The sequence below is a fragment of the Magnolia sinica genome, chromosome 17 (assembly GCF_029962835.1).
Source record: "Magnolia sinica isolate HGM2019 chromosome 17, MsV1, whole genome shotgun sequence".
NCBI lineage: Eukaryota > Viridiplantae > Streptophyta > Magnoliopsida > Magnoliales > Magnoliaceae > Magnolia > Magnolia sinica.
In genome coordinates this window covers 57,089,684-57,103,981 of record NC_080589.1, presented here as the reverse complement: position 1 = coordinate 57,103,981, position 14,298 = coordinate 57,089,684, and the positions used below count along the sequence as shown (strand labels likewise).

Sequence of the window (14,298 nt, the reverse complement as noted above, 5' to 3'; positions counted from 1 at the left end):
GTGATTGTTAAAAATGGCATCAATTCACACTTATAAATCAAAACGTTACAAAAAACAATTGCATATAATAGGTTTTCTTTGTATGGGGTCCTAATCTATGCATTGTCTAACTGAATTGATGCAAGAATATTCAAAGTCTATTAATATAATTTATAAATGTAAGAAGACATAAGGAAACATAAGCAATCCATTCAAAGGCAAAAGAAGAATCACTAGATCAGGTTATATACATGTTTGATTTTATGTTTGGACACAAAGATTGCAACCAATTTGTGAGAAATTGGAAAATTTTGATTTTTTTTTTTATTTTCCACAACTCGGCCATCTCCTCCAAATCTCGAAATTGAAGCTCCCAATCCATGATTTTCATGCAAAACATGAAAAATCATGGATTTGTAACAATTTGACATTGATTTAACATGATTTACAGAAGAAGAAGAAAAAAAAAGATCGAAAATTGAAAATGCTCACTGGATCGAACATGTGGGATATATCCCACTACTTGTGCATTTCGTATCACAAAGGTGGGATACAAGATATATCGTGGGATATATCGGTCGATATCGCTGATACTTAAAACATTGTCTACAGGTATATTGGACAGTTTCGAATGAAGAAGACATTATGGTGGTCCAAAATACATGGAGCATAGCACTCATTATTGACAACTTTGGAATTGATTGTGACGCTTCTAGAAAGAGAGGAAAAAAAAAAAGGATGCACCTTTGATGTTTGCCAATGAAAATAACCAAGGGCAATTTCAGAAGGCAGAATTATTTAACTATAGAAAAGTCAGCTGGTCATATCTAGAACACCAGAGACTCGGAGAGTATTTTTGTTATAAACAATATCTTCAAAAATAAAATAGAAAAAAGAAAAAGAAAATTGAAAAATGGGGGGAAAAAAAAAAGAGCCTTATTCTTACTCAGCAATTCATCATAGAAGAATTATTCAAAAAAATAAAAAAGTAACAGGAGAAAGTAGACATGATTACTTGAATGCTTCATTTTATATATATATATGGAAAGTATCGCCAGGTCAAAGCCAGAAATTTTGTTTCTTGCTCAAGACATCTACCTCGATATAAAATCATAGATAAATACTTACAATAAGCATGATACCATATGCATGGATATTTTGATTTGCGGTATTTGATTCACAAGTAGTCAACTTGAAGCACCCTGCAGGAGATTCATTATGAAGTTCAGTTGACAGTGGTTAAACAGTGTTAGCACTAAGTGTCACATTGAGAGCATTCATTATGTCTGAATATGAAATTCAGTGAAGTAAACGAAAATGAAGCATCTCTTTATATTTGATGTGAATAGCAGAGAAAAAGTAAACTAAATTAGACTAATGACTTCTGCATATAAGAAGTCATAGTTTCAAGGCTGAGAAACAGGTGTGGCAAGAAACATCCCATTTTACAGTATTTGTCATAGCAGTTATGCAAATATGCGAAAATGAACATTAGGGAAACAGGAAGCAAGAAATTCAGGTATGCAATTGGAAACATGTTCGCCATAACTATGGAAGAAGATCTAAAGACAAACATGTGGGCATGACAAACTCAACAATTCCAACGTTTTTTTGGCAAAATAAAAACCAAAATCAGGAAGTTGAAATGGGCCACAAAAATGTTTCCACTCTTGGATGTGCATATCTTGTTATCAGCCAATAAGACTAATTTGTCATTGTCTACCTTTGGAGAATCTATAGGGATTAGGCTTATTGTGATTTTCACCCATAGTTCTTTGAGTACTAAACACGACCACAGTCATTCAATTGAATGAAAATGAAACATAAATCTGTGCTTCTGTTTTCAGATTCAGTCAATGTCAGAGCCAGCACTAAAAACATAATTCTTTTGCACACAGTCACAAAATGTGAAGAACCACAGATTCTTCTGCTTTTCTTCTTTTGCTTTATCATTGTTGCACATAGATTATTCTGTTAATGCTGTCTCATCATTTTTGAATTACTAGAGCAATATTATTAGAGAATATAAAACATAAGTTCATACTATCCACCCAGAACCTAAAATCAAAAGAATATAAAACTTCACCCACCAAAAAATAAATAAATACTGATGGGTCTTTTCATTTTACACTTTTTCCAGAAAGTAGTTGAGCTTATCAGATTCTTTAGATCCTTCTGAGCTTTGCATCTCAAACAAGAGTGATAGTTTTAGAGATGGTAAAGTGGCTTTCCCATTTAGATACATGTAACAAGAATATTGTTAAAAGAAGCAATGTTTTCTGTATCATTATTGCATAATGTATCACACCCTTGGAATATGGATACATATTAGTTATCACATGAGATATATTGGTTGCATAGCGTAATGTATCGTTGTTGTTGGGAAACATGAGGAAACATTTGGAAATTGATCGAATTTTTCAATGAAACTTCAAGGATTGTTACAAAAGACATCAGTACACATTTGCCCACTTACTGATTCTGATTCCTTGGAACCAAGTAATCCTTCTCCTTTGTGTATTCCTTCTTCCTCTGAGGATAGTGATCTCATGCCTTACAGTTATAGCTTACATAAAGGGAACAATGTACTTTATATCCTATATCTAAGTTTGTTTCATATGCAACCTTGTCTCCTTCCTATTATTCTTTCACGTCTTTAGTTTCTTTGCCTTCCAAATTCCACAAGGTGGTCTCCGATCCAAAGTGGCGTAAGACTATGATGGAAGAGATGAGGTTATCAATAAAGAATGGCACATGGAAATTGGTAGATTTATCCAAAGAATAGGAGCCCGTGGATTGCAAATGGGTCTTCCTAGTAAAATATAAGGCATATGAGTCTAGTGAAAAGTGTAAAGCTAGACTCGTCACTAATAGGTACATTCAGACTTATGGGATTTACTACAAGGAGAGGTTTGCACCCATTGCTAAGATGAACTCTATATAGGTTCTACTCTTTTACAGCCAATTTTTCTTGGCCGCTATATCAGCTAGATGTGAAGAATGTGTTTCTCCATGGAGACTTGAAGGAAGAAGTGTGCATAGCTTCCCCACTGGTTTCCGGTTCCTCGATGGTAAAGGAAAGGTCTGTAGGTTAAACGTCTATTTATAGACTTAAACAATCTCCCCAAGCTTGGCTGAAGAGGTTCAATCAGGCAATGAAGAAGAGTGGGTACTCCCACATACTCTTTTTGTGAGGCAACAAGTACAATCAATTATATTTTTTATTATTTATGTGGATGATATTGTGGTGACAGGAAATGATTCCCAGGAAATTCAAAATTTAAAGCAATGGCAAAAGAATTTGAGAATAAGGATCTAGGACGTCTGAATAATTTTATTGGGTATAGAAGTTGCTCGATCAAAGAAAGGTATCTTTATATCTCAGAGAAAGTACACTTCAAACTTACTAAAAGAGATTGATAAGCTAGAGACGCAGGGGAGGACGTGAGGTCGAGCACCGTCTTCCTCAAGAGGATAACTATTCTGAATCCACGAAACTTCTCTAGACTCCTCACAGAGACTTCTCGAAAGCAGGAAATAGAAATAAATTCTAATAAATTCGAATTTGATTAATCAATCAATAAAAACGAGTTCACAACCCTTTAAATAGGGGTACCAAGCAATGGGAAAGAAATCAGAATCAAACTACAACTAAAACTCCTAGAATTCGCGACTTACTATAAATAGTAAACTTACTATTTATAGACGGTCGTGATGTCTACTAGTGCGCAAGGTTTTCGGCCAAAAATAGTAAGTGCCCTATTTGGCTTCACCAAACCGTTCTCCTAATTATTCTAAGCTCTTTTCACGTTGGGCGCAACTCCTAAAGCCCGACGGATGAAGAGTTATAATCAAACTAAAACTTACTATTTATAGTAAAAACAAAATTAAAACAGGGAAACGACCATCGATCCAGGGGTTTTTCGCAATTCCGGGCTGCGCAACCCGGCATAGCAGGGTTGGTTGGCTAAAGTAGCTCGTTCTACCCCAAAATCATATATTTTACGTCAGATAACTCATTCCGGATTGCGAGATACGCCCGATCTAAGGTCCGACGGCCCGGATCACTTCTGTCGTCGACTGGGCCTTTTCTGATCCATCTTGGCCATGAAACTGTCTGCGACCTGCTCTACATCAGCTAGGCTGCTAACTAGCAGAAACTCCTATAGATCCTAATCATAAGTTGAGTTGAAGTGAAGGAGAGTTGTTACTAAATAAAGAAATGTATCAGAGGCTGGTTGGTCAATCTCTCACAGGACCTGATATAGCATATGTAGTAAGTGTGGTAAATCAATTTATCCAGGCTCCATGGATTCCTCACTTGAAGGCGGTTGACAGAATCTTGAAATATTTGAAGGCATCTCCTAGAAAGGCTCTTTCATTTGCACATCACGGCCATCTTCACATTGAGGCCTGCATAGATGTAGATTGAGCTGGTGGTGTGGATGACAGAAAGTTGACTGTAGGATATTGTACTTTTGTGATAGGAAATTTGGTCACTTGGAGAAGCAAGAAACAAAAGGTGATGACTAAGTCTAGCACTAAAGTAGAGTACAGGGCTATGGCAAATGTGTAGCAGAGTTATTATGGCTGAAAATTCTGTTGCATGTCTTGGGGATCAAGGTGGATGTTCATATGAAGTTTTTTATGATAACAAGGTAGCTATTAGTATAGCATAAAATCCAGTTCAGAATGATTGTACCAAGCATATTGAAGTTGGCAGGCACTTCAGTTATGAGCAAGTTATCTCCCAACATCTCTAGTTACCATTTGTAACAATTGATAATCAACTGGCTAATATTCTCACTAAGGGAGTTCTTAAGACAAAATTAGAATATCATTTTAACAAGTTGAGCATGATGGACATCTATGCTCAGCTGAAGGGGGAGTGCTGAGAAATGAGGTTTGAATGCTTTCTTGTAATACTAGTACTGATGAGGTCTTTTTTGTAATATGAGAACTAGTACAATGTTATTTGTAATTTTTCCAAAGTTGCATATGTTATTAATATGGGGTCTGATGAACTCAGTTTTAAGCTCTTCAAAACTTATCTTTCTCCTTCTTTTCCACTCTTTTCTTCTTCTTTTCTTCTCTTCTTCCCCTTCATCTTTCTTGCAGGTTTTCTTCCATTTATTTCTTCCTATCTCAAAGGAAGTATGTGTTAGACCCACTCAACAAATTTGGGTTTACTTGGAGCTCATGCAACAAATATTCCTATTAAGGTTCATCAGCTATATGATTGGCAAACCCGGCATGTATCATCATCTACTATGTCATCTTATCTATTTGACAATGAAGCATCTAGATATTGTTTATGTTGTCAATCAAGGTACAATTCATATTGCAACTAATTTTGTTTTCCCTGAAAGGACAAAACATATCAAAGGCTACTATCATTTGTGTGAAAGAAAAATGCTTCCAAGATGTTGCATACACCGTTTTTTCGCTTCAGGGACAAATGTAATGATATTCTCATGAAAGCTCTTACTTATTTCATTGCATTTGAGGAATATTATCAGCAAGTAGGGCATGTATGACCTCCATGCTCTAGCTTGAGGGGGGAGTGTAGAAGTTCTAAAGAATCATAGTTTCGTATGTTCTTGAGGAGCACCACACTAAAGGATTTTATTCTCATTTATTTTGTTCTTATCATTTATTCTCACTAATGGTGTCTTATCTCTTGTAAGCGTCTATTATAAATATATATATATATATATATATATATATATATAAAACCTTTCAAAAAATATATATTATTATAAATAAGCAATTGTGAGAGGAATAATGCATCTTCTCATTCTCCATCATTCGATCTCTTTCATTTCTCTTCTATTCCTCTAATATCATGTGTTAACAAGAATGAATTGTCTCCTTTGGTTTTCTATGTCAGCTTCTCACAATCCAAAAAAGTAATGTAAATTGACAGGATCTTCAGCCATTTTAATCTATCTTCATCTAACCAATTATATTTACACACAAATATAATCAATCATGTTACGAAGATATCCATCAAAATGTAAACAAAATGAGAAGCATATAATTTGCCCCAAGGTATGAGAAAAATATCTAGGGTAACCAACATGTATTGTATATTACAATCAAATTTATTGGGACCTAAATGGGTGTTATGCGCATGTCCAATACTTCAATTTAGATGAAAATGCCATACCCAAGCTCTACCTAAGACTTTACCTAGTAAGGTAGTACCCAGATAATTGACTTTATAATAACATGGAAAACAGAATGGATTAAGCAAGAAAATGCATCCCTGAAAAAATCCATCCTGCTGCTTATACAACAGAAGACAAAAAATAAAATAATTAAAATTCTAGAGTTGGGAATCCTACTCGTAGGATATTAATTACATAGCAGAGCATGAGAAAATGAATGGTCATAATCAATGTAGATGCTTCTCTAGGTAATACACCCAAATGATTTAGTATAATTTTATTTCATTTGGACAGTTAACTAGAGCTTTTCTCTTGCTGCAATCTTTCTTACTAACATGCTGTACAGATGCATAATCACCATAAATGGGACATAAGCTATCTTAATTGGAAAGCTCCTGACAAACTTCCTCTAGATGCTTTTATTGGTTGTTCAACTCCAAGGTAAATAATAATGCAGGGGCATTTTCACACCGGGCTCGAGTAGGGTGGCCTGTGGGATGCAGAGGCACACTCGGGGTGGGCGGCCCGTGTGAGGCGAGCACCACCCGTGTGAGGCAAAACCCATGTGATGTGGGGCCCACGAGGGGGGTTCGGCCGAGAATCTAACCCTTGGGATGTGAGGCATGGCCTATGAGATAAAGGGATTGATTTGTCATGCTCTATCAATTCGAGCTTTTAGAGTAAGTGGTTGGTTGTCCTGCATCAAAGTGGTATCAAAGTGAGAGGTCTTGTGTTCAAGACTCCTCACTGGGGGTGATTAATGCAAGGGCACACTCGGGTGGGCAACCCATGTGAGGCAGTACTCATGTGATATGGGGCCCACGAGGGGGGATCGGCCGAGGACCTAACCCATGGGATGTGGGGCATGGGCTATGAGATAAAGGAATTGATTTGCCATGCTCTATCAATTCGACCTTTTAGAGCAAGTGGTTAGTTGTCCTGCATCAAATAACTTTGTCTTTTGACCCATATGGGATTTGTATCTACAAAAGGATTCTATCTTTTCCCATTTGATGGCTTGCTTCTGCTCCAAAAGTCCTTAATATAATAGAATTGTTGGAGATAATAATTCATCACAAACAACTATGCCGAAAACGGAACACAAAATACAACTGCCCACCACTAATATACAGTTACATTGCAGAATGAATGGTCTCCTTTGGTTGTGCTAGATCAACTAGTAAAGATTTTAATGTAAAATGATAAGGATATTCAGCCTTTATCACAGACTCGCAATTAAATTAACACAAAGATGCTTACTTTTTTCAGTCGTGGATCCCATCCTGCAATAATGTCTGAAAAATTTGTGTAAAAAAAAAAAAAAAACATTAGTGAATAGAAATGGCGAAATCCAAAAAGATGAAATAGTGCTAAATTGTTGCATCAAGAGAGGAGTCTAAAAGATATTCTTCATTATCTAAACATCCATTGCCAGATCATGCTTTCTACAACAATGACATGAGAAAAATAAATGATGGTTGTTGGGCTTTATGGGTAAGAGCCAATACCCACTACTGCAAGGAATTTTCTGGGTAGTTGTTGGACAATATGATCCAGCTGAGCAGAATACTTCGTTACTACTCAAAACATCAGCCCAAATATCTGCTCCACCGCACGTATGGTTTGGCTTTCCTGGAGGTAGCTGGTAATTGTATCTGTATGATTTCTTTCAGCAATGAAAAAAATGGCATATCATACACATTAAAAACGATTAGATAAAGAAATTTACACCAGAATCTCAACTTACGGATCACAAGCGGCAGTAGTTTTATTGAATTTTGCAAGCGGGCAATGTGCTCCAAGGGGACATGCTGCACTTGCAAAAAACCGACAGCAATGAACAAAGATTTAGGAAATTTTTGTATAATACAAGCATCGTGTGCCGTAACGGCCGTTACAGGGCCGTAAAGGTCATTACGTAAAGGTAACGGTGGCAACCGTTACACGTCATGGGGAGAGAGAGAGAGAGAGAGAGAGACCGCAATAGCTGTTACGGCCACTGTTACTGTTACGGAATACCTTAAATACAGGTTTTTTGTGCATGTATTTAAAGTTCAATCTAAAACCATTTTATGGGGACTTAAACAAGAATATAACAAATCACAATGACTTAAGGCTCACACAAATAATTAGACAGGTCATTCAACAATGAGATTTCAGAAAAGAATGAACTGGAGAATTAAATTGCATATGGTTAACCTTCCATTCCACAGGAGATCAGGATTCTTAAATATGGGTGATTCTGATATTTTGGGGGGAAAAAATGGAACATAAAATCTAGAGGATAGAAAGGAGATTTTGCCAATGCACAAGACAAACTGCGGCTCCAATTTGAAATGCAGTATCACCACTTTTCCTAGCAACCTCATGAGATTAGTACCATGACAGGTAGAGCAGGCAAAATGGGAAAAAGCTTACCAAACACCCTGTAGGATTCTGAGATGAAACCAATCTAAACTTATTGCAAATCACTTGGAGAGAGCAAGCTAGGACAGATAAGTACTTACGTATCATGCAAGTAAGACCATGTGGGCAGAAAAATCCCGCACAACAAGGTTGACAATCATAAGTTCTGGTAGGCATATTCTTGGAGTTACGGAGATCAACCTTTTGATCTGGGCCAGAACTACAAGACCATCCTGGCTCACAACCAGAAACCCATGAAGTCAAATTACAGTTCTTGTTAGGCTTCAAGTAGTTGACACTCTTTCCCCCATTTTCAACGAAGCTATTGAAGTAGAACTTTATTTCTGCTGCTGTACAGATCCGTTGCGTGACATCTCCTGTTGGTCCAATTGAATTCATCATCAAAAATGAGATTATATAAGGGATAGAAGCATAGGTGGTTATACATTTATTCTTAAGAGTAGTTTGATGCAAATTTTTGATAGTTTATGGCATGCATTCTCAGTCAACAACCATTCAAGCCCCTCACAAAAGTGCTAGACACCTTGAATCTCTTTCAGTTGAGGGTCTGGTTACTGTCCTCTCCCTCTCTACAGGCACACACATCCACACAGGGGAGATTTCCGTACAACGTCTTCAGTAGGAGGAGATTTCTGCATCACTAATCTTCAGTGACTTCATCCAACTAAACCTCTAAACATCACCAGAGCTTCACTTAGGGCTAATGATGCAATGCAAGGAAACCTTGAGAGGATCATATGATAGACAATTATACATTACAACTCTACCTAAGAATTAGCAGTCAGAATTGCATTAGATCCCTTAATGTAGAACTATAAGAACTTTTGAAGTCATCAAATTACAGGTGTAATGATGCTAATTGCCAAGTTTATAGCTCAAGAACAAGATCGTAATAGAAATATCCATCTAGGAAGAAGCAAATCCAACAGAAACTTTTGGAAAGATGCATCACTAAGTTTGACTCCAGAAATAGGGGGAATGTGGATTCAGCAAACACCCATGACAAACCATAAGCTGTCATATTTAGCTTGCTTAATGGGAAAGATGCAATGAGCACTACCAACTAAATAATGGTAAGAGATTGGTAAGACAACAGTCATGATAGCTTCAACAACCAAAAAAAAAAAAATCCTTACATGCATTTCTTCGAGGAACAGCAAGTTACCTCAATTAGAAGCATGTGCTCCTTTCTGTTCAGCATTTCCATTCGGTCAGGCTCTGAGAACACAAGGTCTGATAGATAATGTCACGAAAAAATATGCAAAGGGATGTCTTCATTCCCACCATAAAACTTGAAAAACTAGGCTGACCAAACGAAGCAATAACCATTTGGTGGATAGGACAACAACCTGAGTGAAAACTATAAACTGACTGAAATAGGTAACCCTGATAAGACACATCATCACTTCAGTTGGGTGTAGCTGCTCGTGGTGTACCATATAAGACCCAGGGAGAAAATGACAAACAGCTATACTATAGGAATTCGTTTCACCAAGTCTACCAATTTCTGCTCTCAATCAGGTGTCATGGTGAGTCAACATTGAATTGTTGAGAGCCGTTGCCAATCTCATAGACCACCTTTATTGTACTGATAGTATGAGACTGACCTTGTGAAATGGAATTACAAGCTACGAAAGATGCACATAAGGTTTCTTGTGCTAGGCAACTCCTGATCTAATCATTGGATCATATGACCATAATCAGGGCATTCTTTAACAGCTTGATCATGCAACTATAATCATGTTCATGTTTCATAAGCATCCTGTCATCAAGATGTCAGCGACCTTCCTAGTTTTAGTTGTGCATTCTTTTGAGAGAAGTATCATTTCCCACAAGAGTTCGAACCATGGTCATGCATCTTCACTTTTCTCACCTTCTAGTGCATGTATATAAGAAGACTACCTTTGTAAAGGTTTCTTCACACAAATATCTACAATTTCAACTTCTAACAACAAATGCATGTCAAGCTCCATGAAAAAAGGAAACATTATTTATTTTCAGCTATCAATAAAGAAAGAAAACACGAGCAACACTAGCCACCTTAAGCAACCATTCGTTCTCTCCATCCTACGATCCCCACCATACACAGCACATGTCTAGGGCGATCGGTACTCTGCTGATCTGGTGGCCACTATGTGGATGGACTGCACATAAAATTCGACTGCCATTCATTTGACATTCAACTAAGTTAGCCACCGATTTCAAATCTCTAATTCAATGGCTAAGATAATCCAATCACAATGGATTTTTTTTTCCATCTAATCTACAAGGTGCCTGACAAGACTAACAGTCCCTGTCACCCTGAAATCATTCCACAAGTAAAATAGGTATGGAAAGGATAGAATCGAGTGGAATGCTAAGGTGGCTAGACTTGCTAGCAATCCCCTTTATGGAAATGTATCCCTAAAATATCCATTGAACAATTAAACGAATAAAAATAAAAATAAAAAGACAACAATTCATACCATTTGTTTTCCGAACGCAATTTGCTAAGAATCCCAAATCCGCCGAGAAATTGAATGCTCCATTCCAATCCGCGTCCCTGCAACAAAACATTGCCTTCAAAATCACAGACCCAAATCCCAATTCTTTGGGGAAAAAAAATCAATATTCAAACCGAAAACACACACACACAAAAAAAAGAAAGAAAAAAAAAAAAGATCATAAACCAAAGCAAATTACTCACAAGTCCTTTATACAGAAATCAAGATGCTTGACAATTTCCGGAGAGAGTATACTAGTGAGATTTGAAATCCGGTTGTATATAAGCTGCGTAAAGAGAGGGACGACCTCCGGATTATCACTCTCATTGTAGTCATCGCCAATGTCTTGACACCAAATAAACGGTGTAAAGCTCGACAAAACGAAGAGAACAAAAACAACAACAAGAAGAGACGCATTTCTCATCTCGATCTCCGAACGCTACCGAAATCGAGAATTCTAGAGACTCGACCATAGCAATGCAGCCGGTGTGGTTGAATTCATGGAAAATGTGGGAGTTTTGACCGGAGAGGCCGAAATGGAGATGGAATTGATGATCAGCCGGTGGAGATTGGCCGGTGATTGACGGTTGGATTTGATGATGGAGGGGAATCTAGGGCTGAGATTTGGGAGGAGATGGGGAATGCAGATGGAAATCTAGGTTTTGGAGAGAGCTGAGGAGAAAGAGGAGGAGAAATGGCGCGGAGTGACTGGAGGCGAAGTTGAAGGTGAGTTTTTTCTGTTTTATTTATAGTTGCTGATTGTCTAGTTCTTCTTTCGTCAGTCGCGATGGAGAGAAATAATACGACGGGATCCCTATACTAGCCGACCGTATTACTTGTTGCCCTGATCCTGGGCCCACCTTTATGTATGTTTTGTATATCCACTCTGTCCATCACTTTTTCCAGCTTATTTTATGGTTTTTTTCCAAAAATGAAGAAATTCCAAATATCAAGTGGACCACACCGTAGGAAGTGATTGAACACCTACCATTAAAAACTTCCTGGGGCCCACCGTAATGTTTATTTTCATCCAAACCGTTGATAAGGTCAAACATACCTAGATGAAGTGAATACACAAATATGAGCTTGATCCAAAACTTTTGTGGAGGGTAGGAAGTTTTTAATGGTGGGCATTCAATCCCTACCGTGTGGTCGACTTGAGATTTGGATATAGTTAATTTTTTATCTAATACCTAAGATGATTTGGAACGGATGGACGGTGTGGATATAAAGCAGATACATCAAGGTGGCCCCACGGTCACGGCAACACCCACTAACATGAAACCCGGTAACACCTAATCGGACCGTCCATTTATCGGGCCCTATTGATATTGATTGAGTGTATCTCAAGTTTTCATTGATTGCACCATCCTGGCTATCTCATTGTTGGGGAAACAGGATTGGTCATGTAATTGACGTTGCAAAGCGATTAATGGCTAGGATGGCCTCATCATCATCATCAGAGTGATTCTGAACTGTGGGCCACAGAGTGAACGGTTTTGATTTACCATCCCCACATCAGATTGGATCAGAATCCTCCATGTTGTATATGTGGAATCCAGTCCGTCCATCAGGTTATATCCTCGAGTCTAATCAATGGGGCTAAAATCATCCAGATCTGCAACTCAGGTGGGCCACATCACAAGGGACAATGGGATCAGATGCAATTGAATTGCGTATCTTTCATCAAACCCGTTAATCAGGTGTAAACAGGTGTAAACGGGTATTTTACACCTTCAGATCCCCTCATGTATGGTTGGTTACAGAGAGAGCACCGGTTATTTATTCTGACAAGTGGGCATTGTGATCACGTAATCCAGACCACTGATCTGTTGTCTCCAAGACAGATGGACTACGATCTCAAAGATCTTCTAGATAAGACGTCTTAACCTTTCCATTAGTGGAGATTAATGGCCAACGGTGGTGATTGGACGCCCACCATTAAAAACTTCGTAGGGTCTACCGTAATGTTTCTTTGCCATCCAAACCGTTAATAAGGTCACACACCTGGATGAAGGGTAAAAACAAATATCAGCTTGAACAAAAAGCTTTGTGGCCTTTAGAAGTTTTTAACGGTGGGCGTTCAATCACAACTGTTTCCTGTGGTGTGATCTGCATGAGATTTTGATCTGCTTTATTTTTGGGCTCGTACCCTAAAATGATCTGAAAAAACGGATGGACGGCGTGGATATAAAAGAATTAAATAAAGGTGGGCCCACAGTAACGGATCCACCCAATCCAGCCCGTGGGAGATTCTCTTTTACGGCCGGCTCCATCCAGTGGGCTCGAGATGACAAGGGAATTGATTAGGTTCGACCCAGGCCTCACCCAACATGGTGCTGCCCTGACCGTGGGGCCCACCTTGATGTATATGTAATATATCTATGCCGTCCATCCGTGTTTACAGATCAATATATGGGGCATGAACAAAAATGAAGCATATCCAAATCTCAGGTGGACCACACTATGGAAACAATGGTGAATGATGATTAAAAACTTCTCATGGGCCACAAAAGCTTTGGATCAAGCTGATATTTGGCTACTTTTTTTTCACTTCATTCAGGTCTGTATTACCTTATCAACGGGTTGGATGTCCAATAAGCATGACGGTGAGCCCTGGAAAGTTTTTAATGGTGAGCGTTTAATCCCCACTTTTTCTTGTATTGTGGTCCACAGCTATTTTTATATGTTTCGCTTTTTATATATTACCTTAAAATGATCTGTAAAAACGGATGGACGGCGTGGATATACTACAAGTACATCAAGGTGGGCCCCACGGTCAGGGTCGCACCTAATCCGCTCCCACATAACAATGATCAGATTACAGACCATGGGTCCCGCCTGTCGAAACTGTTTCACTAAAAAGAGCTTTACATTGTGCACGAAAGGATAATCCGAACCGTCCATGTGATGGACCCCACCGTGGATGGACTATCAGTACAAAGGCAACTCGCGTCGACTTCATCTACGGTGGGATTCGTGGCATCAAATCGACAGCTTGAATACAAATTTCTGACTGCGACGTCAACTGGAATATCTTCCTCTTGACCCATCCTCAGATCGGCACACATGGACCGTCCGATCATTTGACCTTTAACGTGTGCTTCCCATCCAACACCGCGTGGGAAAGGAGCATGACGGAGTCGCGGTCCACGCGGAAAGTGATCTTTACTCCGGACTTACTTGATACTCAGGTAGCGTAAGACGCATGATACACATGCAGTCAGAAGTTGTACACG

General features: G+C 38.5%; 1 protein-coding gene across 4 annotated transcripts in view; it reads right to left on the bottom strand.

The window, feature by feature from the left end:
* The window catches only part of LOC131230286 (ABC transporter G family member 28-like), a 50,220-nt gene extending 38,429 nt beyond the window's left edge, over positions 1-11,791 (bottom strand). Inside the window, exons 1-7 of one of the 4 annotated variants that reach the window (XM_058226130.1) lie at positions 11,263-11,791; positions 11,042-11,118; positions 8,657-8,932; positions 7,897-7,960; positions 7,658-7,804; positions 7,410-7,444; positions 1,108-1,181 (exon numbers count right to left, since the gene is read on the bottom strand). In XM_058226130.1, coding sequence (XP_058082113.1) covers positions 1,108-1,181; positions 7,410-7,444; positions 7,658-7,804; positions 7,897-7,960; positions 8,657-8,932; positions 11,042-11,118; positions 11,263-11,483 — 894 coding nt within the window. In that variant the 5' untranslated portion in view covers positions 11,484-11,791. Of the gene's footprint in view, positions 1-1,107; positions 1,182-7,409; positions 7,445-7,657; positions 7,805-7,896; positions 7,961-8,656; positions 8,933-9,741; positions 9,781-11,041; positions 11,119-11,262 lie in introns of those variants that run through there. The other 3 variants (XM_058226127.1, XM_058226128.1, XM_058226129.1) reach the window with 3 other exon arrangements.
* Between the last annotated feature and the right edge of the window lie 2,507 nt (positions 11,792-14,298).